The sequence below is a fragment of the Oreochromis niloticus genome, linkage group LG15 (genome assembly GCF_001858045.2).
Source record: "Oreochromis niloticus isolate F11D_XX linkage group LG15, O_niloticus_UMD_NMBU, whole genome shotgun sequence".
NCBI lineage: Eukaryota > Metazoa > Chordata > Actinopteri > Cichliformes > Cichlidae > Oreochromis > Oreochromis niloticus.
Window position 1 is genome coordinate 10,341,355 of NC_031980.2, and position 19,864 is coordinate 10,361,218.

General features: G+C 38.7%; 1 protein-coding gene across 4 annotated transcripts; it reads left to right on the plus strand.

The window, feature by feature from the left end:
- Window positions 1-1,171: 1,171 nt before the first annotated feature.
- acp1 (acid phosphatase 1) lies at window positions 1,172-18,470 on the plus strand. Of its 4 annotated transcripts, none has more exons than XM_003449851.5 (6): window positions 1,172-1,281; window positions 2,869-2,942; window positions 3,552-3,665; window positions 10,054-10,115; window positions 10,903-11,008; window positions 18,175-18,470. In XM_003449851.5, exons 1-6 carry the CDS (start codon window positions 1,239-1,241, stop codon window positions 18,250-18,252), a joined length of 477 nt encoding a protein of 158 aa, XP_003449899.1. In that variant the 5' UTR covers window positions 1,172-1,238; the 3' UTR covers window positions 18,253-18,470. The 4 variants fall into 4 exon arrangements, with proteins under 4 accessions (XP_003449899.1, XP_003449898.1, XP_005454746.1 ...); XM_003449850.5 differs by lacking the exon at window positions 3,552-3,665 and adding an exon at window positions 3,729-3,842; XM_005454689.4 differs by lacking the exon at window positions 1,172-1,281 and adding an exon at window positions 1,695-1,736.
- Window positions 18,471-19,864: the final 1,394 nt, after the last annotated feature.

A 19,864-nucleotide genomic window follows, 5' to 3' on the forward strand; every position in this document is an offset into this window, starting at 1 on the left:
GACAATCTGAAGAGCAGTTTCAGCAACAGGTTCCTTCAACCTCTCTGTGTGAGGGAACGTTACAGGAGGTCGTTCCTTCCTGCTGCTATCAGACTCTTTAATTCATCCACTTGGGTCAGGTCCACACATGTGGAACAGAATTAATCACACCTCAATGCACCCTGTCACTTTTGTACACCACAACATATTTCCACACATACTTGTCCTTTTATATTTATATGTATATTTATACTTATATCAATATATTTATCTATTTATCTTAATATTTATCTATCATAACTCTGTTTCTACACTAATTTTATATGCATGCTTGTTGTTTGTTGTATATTTGCTGCTATGACAACTCAGTTTCCCTCTGGGATTAATAAAGTTTCTCTGATTCTGATTCATCAGCTTCTCAAAGCACTCCTTCTATCTTTCAGTCATACTCTCTTCATTCATTAGTATATTTATAGAACAGCTTCTACCGGTGGCTGTCAGAACTATAAATGCAAATTAAGAGTGTGAGCAGATCTCCCCCATACAATCATACTGTTGCTGCTATTTGCTATTGATTATGCTTATTTTTTTTCGTGCAATATTTTGTTCTGTGAATATTTCAGCAGATGTTCAATTACCATCCCTCAACATATCCTTAACGACCATAGCCCTTGCACCCTTATTTATTATATTTTGTAGATGTCTTGTACACCCCCGCGCAATGGTTCCTGTAACCCAGACATCGTGTATATAGTGTACATAGGGTTCTTATATTGTTTTTCTTCTTCTTTTCTTTTATATTGTTTTCTTTACTTTCGCACCTCTTAATGAGATGAGCCAGCTGTCTGCCTCTGTCAGTCATAGTCCTTGCATTTCACTGCATTGAAATGTCATTAATGATCATCACGTCAAATTGGCAGATTTACACCAGATGGACTTCCTGATACTACTGTCCCCAATTATATGGGTTTAAAACTGACAGTAGGATTACATTGCCTATCCTAGCCCCTTGTGGCTGGGTTATGTTAATATAACTCTGTAACTAGAAACAAAACAAAACATAACACAAACAAACATCTCGTACGACTTACAATTTCCAAGGTAAATGCTAACTAATGCTGATAAATGAGAGTAATAATCTTTAAATTTAAGGCGCATGTGGTCCATACTTGAACCCTTCAGCACTGTCATCGTGCTATACTTTTGTTCAGGCAGTACTTGGCCGCCACGTTAGCCGGCGTCGTACAGGACCTTTCAACATGGCGGCGACGGGTACAAAGTCGGTTTTGTTCGTTTGTTTGGGTAAGAGACGTCTTTTAAACCCACAAAACGTCAGTTAAAACTTACATGTGTTACTGCTTAAAAGCAAACATGTCATTCTGTCAGCAGGTCAACTCATCGCATTTTAATAAATGAAATGAACTGAGCTTCGTTAGATGTGCCTCAGAGTGCTAACTATGTACTAGCTGCCTTACAATGAACGCAAAGCTGCGAGCTGTCAAACACACTTTCCACTTAAGCCTCTTAAATTTTTTACTTCCATGTGTCTATATTTGGTATCTAATCAGCTGTGGCTTTATGTGTAAACGTCAAGCAAGGTGTCCGTGTTTAACTGGAGAGATAAGTGTCCAAATCCAAAGTGAAAGCTGAGAGGAACTCAGCACGGAAACGTCACTGTAGATAATTTGAAGCATGTGCGTCCAATTCTGAAATAGTTTTCAAGATGCAGCAGAGGGTAGGTTGGCTGTGTTATTAATGTGAGTGGTAGATTTTTCATTATAATCCGTTTCACGTTCATTAAAGCTTCTACAGAGGATTTTACTTTACTAATGGACTGTTTCCTGAAAAAATACTAAACATGATCAAACATTTTAGAAACTGCTTGATCCAACTGCCAAAACAGTAACTTAAACATTAGAAGCTGAGACACACATAGATTTTATGTTATATATTTTGGACATTAACAGATTAGTTGTTCTTTTAGCCATTTACTAAAACATCCCGTTTAGTTTTTTTTGGGGGGGGGGGCGCATACTTTACCTCTGGTGCTGTTGACATCCTAATTGGAGGAAGGGTTCGAGTAGTACTGACCTTTTGTAAAACAACACAGATAATTAGGTAGGTTAGACAAAAGCTGTGAACATTTGATTTATGATTTATTCAATTTGACTAATTGAGCCCCTGAAAATAGGAGACAGTTTCTAAATGTAAGATTTTTTTTAATTATTTTGTTTTATGTTAAATACATTAAATTTAAGCCAAAAGTCTGCTCTTCAATTAGATCCTTTTTAGATTCTAGATTTTGTTTAAGACATTTAAAAAAAATGTCACTGTTCAAAAACTCGCGACTGTATTTCAAATAGGAGTTTTATACATGCCCAGTAAATCCATTGTCTTTGGATGTTGCCAGTAATGTGCTGGACTTCTGCATGGGTCTAAATGTTAAAATATGAGCTTAAGCTTTAGAAATATTTTTTCAGGTGTTAAAATATTGTAAAGGTTTTGCCCCTTTTCGTCTGTTATGCCTCAAATGTTGTCCCAGGAAGCAATCACAGTGCACAGAATAAGAAAAAAAAAAAGCTTAATCAATATCTGGCCTCGACTCAAGATTTTAAGTCATTTGAGTTGTTGACACAGTCCGAAAGTAAACTATGGAGCTTTAGTCAGTTTCACGATACATTTCTTTTTTGTTTTAGCAGTTGACATCCATTTATATAGAAAAGTTTGTATTTTAAAGTATCATACATATATCTTTATGATATACTGAAGTTATGTGTATTACCACTGGGATATTGCAGTTTTCTGTGAAGGCATTAAGTAAATAATTTATATTTTATAAATGTATCCCTATCCCTTTAATGTGGTAATGTTGTTTGTGGTGTTGAACAGGGAATATCTGCAGATCCCCCATTGCTGAAGCAGTCTTCAAGAAGATGGCAACTGATGGTGGCGTCGTTGATCAGGTAAAGTCATTGTTGACATATGTTTTCATTTCGTATTACAGATCTGTTGTACACATTTTTTCTGTTTTTAGCTCTGCCACTTGATACAACTATGGAAATGACAACAGAAATGCTTTAAAGTGTCAGCCACTCACCTTAAATGTTCTGTTCAGTGCTGCATGTTTGAAGAGCCCTTTACATATTACGTATAATACTACCATATGAATAACATCAAGAACTAGTTTCAAAAATGTTTCCTCTGACATTAGTGAGGAAAATTATTTCTTCATACTGGTTGGTTAATAATATATATTTTTTAATTTGGCAGTAATAACTTCTCAGTTTGAAAGTTCTGGTCTCTGGAGAGAAACTATATGAAATTAACTTTTGCTACTTAAATGCTAACTGCAGTGCATTGATTTAAAATGAAAAATAGTGAAAGTTAAAAATTCCTCACAGAATTCAATTCGGATAATAATGACCTGCTTACAGTCTCTAAAGATGATTAGAAACGTTTACCTTCAATTTAACCTGTGGAGTTGCCCTTTATTTTGTACAGAAACTTCTTTCTTTATGAGACTATAATTCAGTTTTGTTGAGTTTCTGATTCCCGTGCTTTGTTCTGCCTAGTGGAGGATAGACAGTGCTGCCACCTCCACCTATGAGATAGGAAACCCTCCAGACCACCGTGGTCAAGCCTGCATGAAGAGGCATGGCGTGCCCATGAGGCATGTGGCCAGGCAGGTATGATCACCCACCACCTCTCTCAAGACGTAGCTAGCGCCCCCTTTTTGTTCTCTGTTGCAGTGGATCATAGACAGTGGTGCCACATCAGACTGGAATCTAGGCAGCTTACCGGATGCCCGCGGTCTAGCCTGCCTCAGGAAGCATGGCATTGACACGGACCACAGGGCGCGACAGGTACAACCAGACGTCCCACAGCTGCTGTCACTGCAGTGGAAAGTGTGTGTGTGTGTGCGTGTGTATGTGAGAATGTAATGCTGCTCAATCACATTTTTAAAAATATATTGTCACATACTTAGAACAGTGAGTAAGAAGGGTAGGTAGCAGTCTTCTCTCTTAATTACAGGATGATTGGCAGGCATCTTGGCCTCTTGTGGTAGCATGGATGTTGCTCACAGATCAGCTGAGTGTTACTGGGCTACACTCTATGTTTCACTTTGATTTTATTCTGAAGGTCTTGATCTGTTTGTCTGCTCCATCATGCTTTCTTCTGTCTACAGAAGAACTGTTAAATAGCTATTGTGGTTGTCTTTGATGCCAGTCAGCTGCTTACCAGGGAGCCTGTCATCCTAGAAATCTATTCTCCAGGTCTGTCTAGTAGGCTTTCTAATCACAAGAACCAACTTTCCACCTGCTAGAAGTTTTGGTTTGTGCTGTTTGTTCTTCTCTTTGGATCTTTCAATTAGTAGAGAAGGGCGACTGTTGCTAATTACAATCCAAGACTAGAGCTGGAGCCTGTCCAGACATCAGAGACTGCCTGGAGAGGCAGCTGCAAGACATAGTGCCCGAACAGCAGCATGAACAAAGTGAAACACGTGTTTGCACTGCTTGGGGATAGCTGCTAAGCTGGTTTTCTTTTGAAAAGGAGACTGTCAGCTAACCTGCTCACGAGTTAACGAGATGCGCTAGAACAGGATCTTCCACAGAACTATCTGAAGTGAATTTGAAACCCGTTTGGAAAAGGGCCAACATTTCAAACAACACTTTTTGAGGCACTAGCTATCTAATCCTTTAAAAAAAAAATTGTTTGTATAAACCCAATACACTAATTATCATATCTGGTAAGCCAAAATGTAATTCATAATAGAACATAAAAACTTGGGAAAATTAACCATTTTAATGTAAATATAAGCTCATTTAGAAATTAATGGCAGCACCATGTCTCAAAAAATGTTGGGCCAGGGCCAAGAATAATGTTCCTCAACATTAAAGACTTTTAATATCTCATTATCTGCAGAACAAGATATCATTAAAAGATTCAGAGAATCTGGAGAAAACTCTATGTGCAAGGGACAAAGTTAAAAATCAGTATTTGATGCCTGTGATCTTTGGGCCCTCGAGTTGCACTGCATGAAAAATAGACATGAATCAGTAAACATAGTTCATCATGCCATCCACAAATGCAGGTTAAAGCTGAGTCATGCAAAGAAGTAGCCAATCGTGAACATGATCCAGAATACTACCATGTTCTCTGGGCTAAGCTCATTTAAAATGGACTGAGGCAAAGCGGAAAACTGCTCTGTGGTCAGAGAAATTAAAATGTAAAATTCTTCTTAAAAATGCTGCATCCCTCAAAGTAAAGAGGAGAGGGACCATCCAGCTTGTTATAAGCGTTCTGTTGAAAAGCCTGCAGCTCTGATGATATAGCAGTGTATTAATGCCTTTGGAATTGACATTTTGCACATCTGGAAAGGCACCAGCAATGCTGAAAGCTATTTTACAGGTTTTAGAACAACATATACTCCCATTCAGATGATGTCTTTTTCAAGGAAAGCCTTGCATATTTCAACAAGACCATTCTAAACTGCATACTGCAGCTATTGCAAGAGCATGGCTTCATAGAAGAAGAGCCCAACTGTCCTGCCTGCATTCCAGTCCTTTCACCAACTGAAAACATTTGGCTCATCATGAAACCAAAAATATGACAAAGAACACTCAGGACTGTGGAGCAGCTAGAATCTTATAGCAGACAAGAATAAAAGAAAATCCTTTACCCAAAGATCAGCAGCTGGTCTCCTTATTTTCCAGTTTTTTATGGACTGTTGTTAAAGGAAGAGGAGATGTTTCACGGTGGTAAACACGAACTTGTCGTGAGTTTTGAGATGTGTTGCACCATCAATTCAAAATGGCTTAAAATGGCTCAGCTTAAGGATTTCAGAAAATATTCTGTTTTTATTTACATATCACACACTGTATTACATTTTTAGGAATTGGGGTAGTATTTTCGAGTGTAATAAAGAACCTGGTAGCCATTCCTTGGTCTAGACCAGGGGTCGGCAACTCTGCGGCTCTTTAGTCTTTATACTGCGGCTCCACGTGGTTTGGAAAAAAAATTATAAGTATTTAACTGAAGTGTATTTTATTTGTGTTAGTTCTTTTTAAACTTGTAGTTCTAAATTGGAAGATTATTGTGATCTTGAAATATAAAAATAAAATTATATGTTATCATTTTTCATTGCTCAAAATAAGCATCACACTCGCATAAACCATACCCGCTGAAATGCCGTGCATTTATGGAGACTTTCAACCCCAGGCAGGCCAAGTATTGATCTTCGGATCCACTTACATATGTGAGCAGCTATTCTCCAATATGAACTATGGTAAAAACAAACACCGCTCATGCCTCAAAGATGACAGCTTACAGTCCTGCATAAAGATAAAAGTGACTTCGTACAGCCCCGATTTGCAGACGCTGTGCGCAGAGGTTCGGGACCAGAAGTCCCAGTGTAAACATACCCCGGCAGACCCGACGATGTTTGCATGTACAAGCTTTTTTATTTATTGACCACTTTTCACACATGGTTGCTGTACCCACACAGTCAGCTGTAGCTTTCCAGCTCACAGCCCGACACACACCAACACAACAGCAAAGAGAGCACAGCCTTTAAGCCGGCGAGGCTTGATTGCGGATGCCGCTCAGGTGTGTCCGCCTCCTCTGCAGCGGCACTGCAGACCACGCCCCGACACACACTTTAACCACGTAAAATAAATATTTATTCAGACTTTTTTTTTTTTAGCACTTCATGGATTTCATAAGCAACACATTTTAGGTGTTTATACAAAGCATAAAGGTAAAGAGCAATAACAGTGTTATCTTCATTTTAGATGTCAAGAAGTATTTGCGGCTCCCAGTGTTTTCTTTTCCGTGGAAACTGGGTCCAAATGGCTCTTTGGGTGTTAAAGGTTGCTGACCCCTGGTCTAGACTAATGTTCAAGTTGATGGCACCTGTGACGTTTGTGAAATATTGATGAAGCCAGTGGAGCAAGCATCACTGCACAGATGTTTCTAATCCTTAAAGAGGCCTAAAATTACACCAAGATGTTTGTCCATGTATGGCTTCAGGCTTTATGCTGCGCTGGCTTCTCCTTACAGTAACTCCTACTCCCCAGTGTCCTTAAACACTAAGAGATCTCCGGTGTTTCACCCTGGACTTAAGATCTCCCATCTCCTTGTTTTGGCTCACTGCAAACCAGTTCTGTCAGACCCTCATCTAATCTCCTCAAAGCAGGGATGGGAAGGCTCAACCCTTGGCTTAAACCCAACCAAATCCACACAATGAGCTTTGACAAGTCTTTGTTTTTTCCTCTTTTTCTTTATCACTCCTTTCTGCCACAAGTTTTTTCTTTTTCTTTTTTAATAACCCACCCTCCCACTTTGCTGAAGGCCTGGCGTGGCCAGTGTCCAAGCAAACTGGCCAGTTGGGAGCTTGTTTAAAGACCAGTGTATCCCCAAATAAACAAATGTGTATTTATTTAATAAACACACATTTTTCAAAGTGATCCATAGCAAGTAACTGAGGGTTTATCTAATCAAAAATTGACAACCAGGCATCAGATTTAAGAGAGTTGCAATTTGATTATCGTAAAACCAACATTTGAGGAATGAACACTTTTAGCCAAAATACCATCATCCTGCAGTAATCACATTAATTTCACCTGTCACCAGTTCAGCATTGATGCTGTGCAGATAAGTTTTACAAGCTGAATTCTCGTCCTTTTCCCACCATTACTCAAAAGTGCAAACATAAGCTAAGATGATATAAATAAAGATCTTTTCTTCATTAATTATCTGTAAATGGTTATTTTTTGGATAACTCTTAAGGAATACTTCTTCAACACACATTAATGATAACTGTAAGTAGATATTATATTTTATTACTGGCTAGAACTATAATCAACAACACAAGTGAAAGCTGGTGTGCAAACAGATAATTAACTACAAATGCAGATGTGCCTGCTTACAGCAGTGTTTTAGTGTTTTGTTTTTTTGTGTTTTCTAAGACTGTTTTTCCCCACAGAGTAGTAAAACAGAAAAAAAACCACTCTGCTACTATTTCTTGATAAGAAATTGAGTTTTGTATACTATATATCACACAGATCCATATGATTTTTAGGGCTTTATTTTGTGTTGTTTTCTTTATCCATTTATATGTGTCATTTTAAAGTTTTATTCTATCCATATTGATTGTTTTTTCCTTTTATGCCTCTTAACTACTTCCATCTTTACTTGCTTGTTTTTCCCCTTTATTCTCAGTTAATTCATTCCACAAATAGGATCAATGGTGGCTTTACAGTGTAGTAGTTATCACATTCACCTAACCTGTAAAAGATCCTTAGTTCGAGGCGAGAACACACAAATCCCTGGGAGGGTTGCATCGGAAAGGACAGGCATAAGGGCATAAGAATCTGTGCCATACCGGATATACAGAGCTCTTTGCAGTGGCAACCACTTGCAAAAAAACCTTTACGAAATTGGATAAATATTAATAAATGAAATGTTACAATATTTTATACGTTTTCACCATCACCCATAACCTTATATAAAGTGTATAAACATATTAAGTGTCTTCAGACTGTACTCCATATACCCCAGAGTTGTTCACAAGAGCATTACTAAACACTTAAGACGCTAAAGACGCAAATGTCCGAAGTGTCACCAAGGAGGCAAATTTCAGTGGCTGACTGGCCAGGCGTGCGGGGGTTTTTTTCCCCCTCATATACAAGAACCTTGCTGAGTGAAGATTTAGGGCAAAATAAATTTACAGCTTTCCTGAATCACATCCCAACAAGTACCTATTTTGTTAAAGTATGACGGTAAACCAACATGCACGGTGACATGTCAAATTCTTTTTTTTTTGTTGTTAACAAGACCCATTAACTTTTACTGATTTCCAATCACATCCCTTCCTGGCTTTCCTTTGGTTTTATTTTGCACATTTTATCTTAGTGTGAACTTTTCTATGAGTGTCTCCTGACTCTTTCTTTGCTTTCCATAAAAACCTCCTTGCTCATTCTTAGCCAAAGATTTCAGATATCAAACTAAGCTCTCTGTCAACTTTGTGAGGAGGTCTTGCACAAGACTTTTTGATAGAGGATTACCACTGCTTCATTTACACTGTGGAAGAAGCAGGCACTGAGATTATGATCAACACAGATTATCATTGTGTGTGTGAGAGAGGGTGTGAGAGTGTGAGAAAGAGTGAAATACAGTGATCAGACTGCAGTGGCTGGAGCGTTTCGCTGCGTGAATATAATCGAAAACAGTTGTAATGAACATCTTTTTACCCGTCTGCTGTTACAAGCTGTCACTGTTATTGTGTCCATATGTCAACATCTGGAGCTATGCGGGAGTTTTATTCATGTCTCTGTGCTCTCATTTGTTTCTCTCTGCCCTTAGCTTCTCCTTGGCATTCCTATAAATCCACTCTCAAAATACTTTAAAAGTATTCGGGGTGGTGCCTGTTTTTCTTTTTTTTTCTTTTTGTTTTTATTGCTTCTTGTGCCGTTAAATCATCACAGAATGCAGTGAAAACTGTATAAACCCCTCCACATGCATAGATGTGCTCCTTTCCCTAACTTGGTTTTCCTCTAGGTCAAGAATCAAGAATTTAAGTTGTTATAAACGCCACCTTGTTTTTTCACGTTAAAATGAGTTGGCCATTGAGCAGGAGAAGGAGGGAGGAGGAAATGGATGGGAAAATATACTGTAAGGCTTTTGTGACTTGTTGAAAATGCAACATTACTTTATTATTTTTTTTAAATTCTTTGTGCATGTAACAGCAGCTGGAATCCAGCACATGGATGCTGGCCTCCATCACGAACAATGAAACGTAATTAAAAGTATTGACATAATATAACTACATCCAAAAGCTATTACTAAAAAGGCAGATGATAAATGAATGATTTAATAAGGTCTGAGTTGTCTTATTTTTCTTGTCTTAAGAGTTTTAATGTGTCAGTGAAAAGGCTGCTTTTTTCTTTTCTTTTAGCTGCATAACCCATTCAACCCTCTTTGAACGACCAGAGGGAGTCTCTGCTGGTCATACTGTATTTCCACACAGAGCCAAAAGTAATATTTGTTTTGTTCTTCATTTCTACCCACTTCCAGGTGACCAAGGAAGATTTCATGAGCTTTGAGCACATTCTGTGCATGGACGAGAGCAATCTGAGGTACAGTTATTTCAGCCCACAGCAGCAGTGTTTATTTTTTCTAAGAGTGTCGATCACGGTTGGATACGCAGACGCCGAAAACGCTGGTGTCATGTGTTAAGTGTCAAAAAACATTTGTCTTGAAACGGGCCAAACTAGTGTGTCCTGCTGTCATGACGTTTATCTGCGCTGTTCTTTCACATGCATACATAAAAATGGTGGGGACACTGAGCTATAAATGCCTTGTAGGAGAATGCCTCCCTTTAATGACCAATATCCTTTCTTAAGCTCTTTGCAGAGGTCAGGGGGAGGGATATTTTTTGCTACTTTGAACGTTTAAGGATCATTTTGAGATCACATGCCCACGGCAGATCTGATCTGTAAGCAGCTTACTGAGTTCTTTGGATGCCTCGTCTTTGCTCTTTGGGCAGTCTTTTCTTTTCCCCCTGCATACTTTGTTTCCTACAAATTTTAAGCTGGCCAGACTGAGAATTCATTAATTCTTTGACCTACTGTTGTGCTGCTTTTGTCTGGGATTGACTTAAACATGTTAAGGTGTTATTTTTCATTTATGTACTCTGCATGTTTCCAGACTACACTGTTTGATTATTTATCACTGGTTTAAAGTTAATGAGATGAATGTAATTATTATTAGAGGAATGCTAGAATAAGTGGCAGACAGTAAACACCATACAACATTATCTCGTGTAATTAGAAGCATGTGACCTCTTTAATCCAGAGGTGCTCAAACCTCCCTTGTTTCGTGCTCTGTTCTTTTGGAGTTACTTGTTTTCTCTCACCTTTGCAGTGACTTGAAACGGAAGGCAAAGTCCGTGAAAGACTACACAGCAAAAATTGAGCTTCTTGGTTCTTATGACCCCCAGAAGCAGCTGATCATCCAAGACCCTTATTATGTAAGTATTCAAATACATCCCTGTGTTCAACTTTATTGCTCAAATTTAGAGGATATGTTTAATTTAATGTTGTAGCGAGATGGTCCAGTGAAGAAGCCAAAGCCAGTAAAACTACAAGATGCAACACTTAGAGGCATTTAGTTACATTTAAGGGAGACACAAGAACTCATTTTAAATATCTATACCATTTGGCATGTTAAATTAAGATAAGTGCCATGCTAAGGTCTCAACCACAATGGCCTAGAGACCTGTCAGCAACCAATGGTTCCAAGGGAAAATGTGCATTCTCTAAAACAGTGGTTCTTAACCTGGGTTCGATCGAACCCTAGGGGTTCGGTGAGTTGGTGACATGCATGGCTCGTTTTGTGCACCAGTAAAAAACATATCTATGTCTTGAATTTGAAAAAAATCATATTTTATTTTTCACTAAAGAGGGGTTCAGTGAAAGCGCATATGAAACTGGTGGGGTTCGGTACCTCCAACAAGGTTAAGAACCACTGCTCTAAAAGGTTGGTGAGTGGTAGCTGGCTGTGAAATTGATTGCTAAAGCCCAATTCATGCTGACGCAGAGACTTGTTAGTTACTCAGTGACAGCAACCACAGGTTGCTAGGGAAAAGTGTATATTCCTGACTATCTATCTCTTATCTAGTACAGTTAGGTCCATATATATTTGGACACTGACACAAGTTTTTGTTTTTTTTTGTTTTTTTAACCTGTTTACTGAAACATATTCCAACTATAGTTATATAATAGACATGTACATAATGTGCCGAGTAGCAGCTTTCATTCAAGGGTATCCACATTCAAATTGGATAATGGGTTTAGGAGTTTCAGCTCCTTAGCGTGTACTCTTTGTTTTTTTTAAAGGGACCAAAGGTAATTGGACAACTGACTCAAAGGCTAGTTCATGTGGTGGTGTGGGCAGTTACTTCGTTATATCATTATCAATTAAGCAGATAAAAGGCCTGGAAATTATTTGAGGTGTGGTACTTGCATTTGGGAGATTTTCCTATGAACAGACAACATGGGGTCAAAGGAGCTCTCCATGCAGGTGAAACATCCCATCCTTAAGGTGCAAAAACATCCAAGAAACTGCAGCAATTTTAGGAGTGGCAAAATCTGCAGTTTGGTACATTCTGAGAAAGAAAGAAAGCACTGCTGAACTCAGCAACGCAAAATGACCTGGACGTCCACAGAAGACAACAGTGGTGGATGATCACAGAATCATTTCCATGGTGTAGAGAAACCCCTTCGCAACAGCCAACCAAGTGAACACCACTCTCCAGGAGGTAGCTGTATCAATATCCAACTCTACCATAAAGAGAAGACTCCATGAAACTTAAAAAAAAAAAAAAGGTGTGGAACAGCTCATGATCCAAAGCATACCGCATCATCTGTAAAACACAGCAGAGGCAGGGTGATGGCTTGAGCATGCATAGCTGCCAGTGGCACTGGGACACTAGTGTTTATTTATGATGTGACATGGGATAGACGCAGCCAAATCAATTCTGAGGTGTTCAGAGACATACTGCCTGCTCAAATCCAGCTAAAGGCAGTCAAACTGATTCGGCGGCATTTCATAATACAGATGGGCAAAGACCCAAAACGTACAGCCAAAGCATACCCAGGAGTTTATTAAAGCAAAGAAGTGGAATATTCTTGAATAGCCAAGCTATTCGCTATGAATAGCCTGATCTTAAACCAACTGAGCATGCATTTCACTTGTTGAAGACTAAATTCGGACAGAAAGGCCCACAAAAAAACAGCAACTGAATGCTGCTGCAGTAAGAGTTTAACTCATCCCTATACAACCGTTGTAAGAGTTTGGTTCGCATTGCCGGCAATAAGTCGGACTCGTTTCCGGTGGGTGATGGGCTCCGCCAGGGCTGCCCTTTATCACCGATTCTGTTCATAATTTTTATGGACAGGATTTCTAGGCGCAGCCAAGTGGCGGAGGGCTTTCACTTCGGTGGCCTCAGAATCTCATCTCTGCTTTTTGCGGATGATGTGGTTCTGTTGGCTTCATCGGGTGAAGGCCTCCAGCTCGCACTGGAACGGTTCGCAGCCGAGTGTGAAGCAGCAGGAATGAGGATCAGCACCTCCAAATCTGAGGCCATGGTTCTCAGCCGGAAAAGGGTGGAGTGCCCATTCCGGGTCGGGGATGAGTTCCTGCCCCAAGTGGAGGAGTTTAAGTATCTCAGGGTCTTGTTCGCGAGTGATGGGAGAAGGGAGCCGGAGATCGACAGACGGATTGGTGCTGCGGCTGCAGTGATGCGGATGCTGCACTGGTCCGTCGTGGTGAAGAGGGAGCTGAGTGTAAAAGCGAAGCTCTCAATTTACCGGTCGATCTACGTCCCGACCCTCACCTATGGCCACGAGCTGTGGGTAGTGACCGAAAGAACGAGATCGCGGATACAAGCGGCAGAAATGAGCTTCCTCCGAAGGGTGGCTGGCCTCTCCCTTAGAGATAGGGTGAGAAGTTCGGCCATCCGGGAGGGGCTCAGAGTAGAGCTGCTGCTCCTCCACATCGAAAGGAGCCAGTTGAGGTGGTTCGGGCATCTGACAAGGATGCCCCCTGGGCGCCTCCTGGGTGAGGTATTCCGGGCATGTCCCACCGGGAGGAGGCCCCGGGGCAGACCCAGGACGCGCTGGAGAGATTATATCTCTCGGCTGGCCTGGGAACGCCTTGGTGTTCCCCCGGATGAGCTGGAGGAGGTGGCTGGGGAGAGGGAGGTCTGGGCTTCTCTGCTTAGGCTGCTGCCCCCGCGACCCGACCTCGGATAAAGCGGATGAGGATGGATGGATAGTTGTTTCATTTAAAATTCATTGTGGTAATGTACAGAACCAAAATTAGAAAAAGTTGTCTCTGTCCAAATATTTATGGACCTAACTGTATATATAAAGTTAGCTTATATCTATCAAGTTAGTTTTTCTTCTGTTGAACAGATGATTTGATTAAAGAGTCCTGCCATATTTTTCCTAATAAAGGTTTTTATGGCGATTACCGTTACATGGGCTGCTGTTTTGAAAAAACATTTTCTTTCACTTAAGCTGAGCTCACCATTTCAGTAATGGGTGATGGCTGCACACACGGAGAAGAGCCTTTTTGCTCTTCTCCGTGTGTGCAGACAAACTTCGGCTCCACATTAAACTATGACATCATCTTGACTGCTGTGTTTGTGCTATCAGTTATCAGTTTTCATTTAAAAACTGGGGGCTGCATGGGCTTAATGTTGTAATACTTTTTATTCACATGCATGGCCCTAGATACATTACTATTGCACGTCTATTTTTAGTCTCAAATGCTGGTAAAATGATCACGTTTACATGGTGACAAATGAGTGCTACCGAGCTGTGGATTAAATGAAGCACTGAATTAAAACAATTTGTATTGAGGTTTTTTTTTTTTTCTCTAATTGAGTTATTTGAGTGACTCGATGAATTGTTATAGCCCTGGTCTAATGTGTGAGTGGGCATCATTTGACCTGACCTTTACACTCTCTACCCAGGCAAAAATCAGATCTAGTATTTCTATTAGTGATAAGGTGTCTAAGTGAACTCAGTTGTGCGCTAAATGTGAAATGGGGGAACTTTAAGTCAAACATACAAAAAAAATGAAATCTAATATATACAACAGACAATAAAGCGGGAAGAACATTTTTTCAGAATAAGAATCCTGACTGAATTACTTTTTCGGGCTTTTAAAGTAAAACTAAAAACTCTTTCAGTAATTGTAGTAGATACAAAAAAGGGTACATTCAGCCCAACTGTAACATTTGTGTTTCTCTTCAAAGGATTACATGGGAAAAATTTTATGGACAAGATAAAGGACAGGAAATGTCACACAGAGCAGTCATTTGAAGTATATTTATGGTTTTGGATGGACCGGATCAGTCTTCAGGTGCAAGTGGAAGAGTTAAGTTGTCTGCAGGGAGAAATCCAGACACAATTGATGCAGTAAAGAGCGCCAAAACACAATGAACGGTTGCTAGTAAAATGGCTGTTTCTCACAAAAAAGTGGTATTCAGCCTTTCCAGACCAACACTTACCATAATATATTACTTTTACGCAACCATAAGAGATGTTTTCTGGTTTCATATTGGTTAAGCTTTTCACAGTCCGTGGCTCAGTAGTTCTTTTTGTTCCCTACATGTTTTGAGTCCTGCCAGATGATGTGGACATGGGTTCTTGGATGGTTTTTATTGTCTTGAGTATTATGAGTGAAAAAGGCAAGAATTGGAAAAGTGCAGGCAGAGACTTTCGGAAGGCTTTGAAAGTTTGAGTGTTGACAATAGACATAAAAAAAAAAAATCTTAACCTCCTGTGGCCATTTAAACTTTAATATATTTTCATGGTTGGTTTATTTAAATAAATGGCAAGGGATCTTATAATAAGTAATAATTTTCATATGTGGTCTTTATGGAAAAATGTGTGTGGCTAGAGCTATTTTAGATGAATTATATTGTATAGTTCTTGTTTCTTTGTTTTTCCCCTAAGAACTTGGACTTTAAATAAAACAGTCATGAATTATTAGCGATGCAGCTGGAAGAAGAAAGAGTGACCACAGTTTATGTGATTGTATTGAGTGTATTGGATTGTGAGATTTTGGCTTTGGACCCTGTATTTGTGTGTAATTTTACCAAATCTCATTATAGTCAGTGTGGTTTTGGAGGCATGTAAGTACTTGGATTGGTACCTCGCCAGCAACCACATAGCATGACAGCCAAGCGGGCAAAGAGGAGGAGGACAATCGCTGTCGGTGTGTCAGGATAAATAAAGAATTATGTTGTTTTCACACATGAATTCTGGATTGTCCGTAATTGCCCTTTCGCAAATGTCACACATAATAGGAGAGTGTGCGTGTCAGACGCACCTTTACAAATGGAATTATTAAAATATTTATATTTTAGTAATTTGGAGTATGTGGTATGTGTCACAGCTCGTGTGTAGTTGAACAGTTGAATTTAAAGAAACCAATATTTATATTTTAGTAATTTGGAGTATGTGGTATGTGTCACAGCTCGTGCCTAGTTGAACAGTTGAATTTACAGAAACCAAGACACAGTTTTTGTGACAAGACCACAAACATGAGTTCATGATGATGCGAACTGAAGAGGAGGAAAAAGACGTGTTAAACAGCCATTGTAAACTTTAAAAATTTAAAATACAGATAACGTTTCTCTATTAAATGTTTCTTAGCGCTATTATTATTTTCAATCAGTTGCATTGAGCGATTGTTAATGGAAAAATTTTAAATGTAGATAGTTTCTAAACACATTTAGTTTTTATACAAAATATTGGTATTGGATCATATCATCGATACCAGCCTGAATTTTACTGGGCATCAGATCAGAAAGAAAGTCGCTGTTATTGCACATCACTGCGGTTTAGGGTGAGGAGTAGTATTTTGGAAGCACGTGGGTTATAAAGAATTGCCTGCTCCATTCACAAAATACAGATTTTCTTCTAGATAGCTGGCTGGCAGAGGTGACTCACAGATTTCTCAACTACAGATTAAACCCTCAAAATGTGTAAAATAATTGACTTCCTTGCTGTCACTTTGGAACTGACACCTGGTTACTAGTGGACATTACAGGCTCCAGTTGTGTTAGTAACCCTTTATCAGTCAAGGATATCCTTCACGTATATTGTTAGCTTCCTCAGTTGCTTATAATTTTTAACTCACTTTGTTTTGGTCATTTCACCTGTTGAGTTGCTGAAATGTATTTAATTACTTTAATCTCTGGCCACCAGGTTGCTGCTTCTCTCTTCTGTTTGTATGCCATTTTAAACATTAAGGCTTTGGAAAAACAACTTTTTAAATACAATTTGGATTACTTATAATGGGTTAAATTAACTCAAGGTCAAACTTTCTGATTCTTTTATTTTATACAATGTGAAGGTGTTCGTCATTCATCTTTCTGCACATAATACACAAGAAATGCTGCTGCTACTCATACAGTACTGGATCACTGGTATAGGGATGTCATAATACCAGCAATTTTAGTAGTTAGTACACAATAGAATTACATGATGCCTAAAAACCCAATTCAGTATCGCAACAATCACTGTACTCTACGTACTTAAACACTTTTATTGTCATTGATGTGATAACAAATCATTTCAAATAGTTTTTTTTGACAAGGCATAACCTGAAATGTTGGGATGGTTACCAAGTAGCCTATGAATTTCACAGTTACTTACTTTATAAGCATTTAATGTTGGCCACTGAAAACATTTTAGCCTAGACAGGAAAACAGTGGCCTCTGCAGCTGCTTAGGTCCACATCCACGGTCACAGATACAGCTGAATGTCATCAGAATAGAGTGATACAAAATGTCAGAAAAGGATTTAATGATGCCAGCTAAATGGAATGTAGAAGGAAAATAATAGTGGACCCAGGATCAAACCTTGTGGAACCCCATAAGTTAGGGAGGCAATGTGGGAGAAGGACTTGTTTGCCCTAACACAGAAAATTCTATCAGATAATGGCGGGAAAAAAAACAATCAAATGCAAAGTCAGAGATACCAGCCAAGTAGAATGAACAAAAAAAAAAAATTGTCTGCATTAGAAGCTATCAAAAGATCAATATAGACATACAAAATATTAGTCTCAGTGGATGGCTGCTTTTTGAAAACAAGCCTAAAAGGGGAAAAATTCTTTAATTTGCATAGTAAAGATCCGAAGTGACTTTTTACTGCTTTTTCTAATAAATTATTATAACAAAAGGCAGGGAATCACAAAACTCAATGAAGTTATGTTTACAAATTCTTTTTTTTAAACGTAAATCTCAGCCAGAAATACCACTTTGAATAGTCATGAATCGAATTTCAAAACTATTCCTCTTTCTTTTGGCATTGCTCCTTTACACAAAGCTTTGTAATCCAAAGTGAAGTGTCGGCTTCATTGCTCAAAAACCCTTTTGGCTTCAGTCTTGACAATTTGGTTCTCGGAATAAGAACATTTCTTGGTTGAGTAACAAACTATCATTTTTTATTTTTTGGGTGTTTCCAGCCTGCATCAGAGAGCGGGCCCCACTTCTGTTCCATTCATATAACTGTATATTTTCACTGTGTGCAATAGACAACAAATTCCAGTGATTGCGAGCTATGAATAGTTGGCTAAATCATTTTAATCTCCCCCCTCCCTAATTTTGTCTTTTAGGGAAGTGATGAAGACTTTGAAAAGGTCTATGAGCAGTGTGTACGATGCTGCAAAGCTTTCCTGGAGAAGACCTCCTAACATCTACCTTGACATGTCTTAGATGGATGAATAAACATGGATTCTCAATTAAATATACTTACACAAATATATGTATAACTCTGTTGTGAGTACCACTAAATACCACGAGATTACCTGTTTTGGTGTAAGCATAATGTACATTTAGAACAGTATTGTGTGGGCAAGTTAACAGACTGTACATTCAATTGATTAATAAAACAAATAAAGTGAGTGTGGCAGTTTAAAGTTCCTTTTTAAATTTTATTTTATTTTTTACACATATTGTTAATTTTTATGTTTCCTGAAAACTCTACAGAATTAATAGAGGTGTATTTGTCAAATGCTGACACTGGGATCAAAGGTAATTATACCATTAGTTGTTGATGGGATATTCTCTTGACATATTATTTTTATATACTGGGAGATATTCGGTTGGTATAAAGAACATGGCATGTATATTTTTTTTTCTTTTAAAAAGCAGCAGTGAAAAAAAATTATTTTTTTAATAGACGCAAAACTTAATCTTCTCAGTACAGCAATCAATCACTTAAGTCAGAAGTGGCGACAGTGTTATAATAAAATTGGTCTCTAAATCACCCACACAAATGACCACTAAGTGCACTTCACAATGGTAGAGTTATTTCACCACAGATAGAGATAGATGAAGGAAAAACGGCTGCAAATCATTACACAAGGGTGGAGTAGAAAGAAAAGATGAACCAACTGGTGGCTGGAGGGCTTCCAGTTGGTGATGACTCTAGTTTTAGGGTAGATACAGCTGTGTATCTGTAAACCTTAGGAGCTTTTAAGTTAGGTTTCAAATATGAGAACACAGCTTTTTTTCCTGACTTAATGATTTTTTTCTTCTTTTTTTGGACACAGGCAAGACCAGTCTGTTTTATTTAGCACTGAAATAAAATATGCTGGGGAAAGTAAGCCAGGGAATTAATTTGCATACCAAATAACTCTGGCATAGCTTAAGGAGTAGTTTGACATTGTTTTGAAATAATATTTAATAGCTGTCTTACCTAGGCTTAAATGGGGAGATTTCAGACATGCTCGCGTCTAAATGCCAGATACAAAGTAACATTCAAAAACTAGTTCAGTAGCCCAGTCGAGAGTCAATATAGGGAGCGAGCTGGTTTGTCTAAAGCTAAACAAATTTAGATAACGGCACTTCTAAAGGTCACTATTGCAACTAATTTTATTATGCCTTAGTAAAAAAAAAAATTGTACAATTTAAAAACTTGTATTCTAAATAATAAGCTTTAAAGGTTGATGATGAAATTGTTTGGGTTTTTTTTTTACTTGGATCTTTTCACCACAGGCTGTAGCTCAGGTGGTAGAGCAGGTCAGCTACTGATTGGAAGGTTGGTGGTGTGATCCCTGGCTCCCCCTAGTCTGCATGCCAAATATCTTTGGGCAAGATAGTAACCCCCAGTTGCTCTCCGATGCATCCATCGGACTGTGAATGTTAGCTAAACAGCACTAAAGTATAGAGGAAAGTGTTTATATGAATGGGTGTGATTGGGTGAATGAGGCATGTATGGAGCGCTTTGAGTACTGCTGGAGAGTAGAAAAGCGGTATGTAAGAATCAGTCCATTTACCACCATTTATGGTAATTTAAGTTAA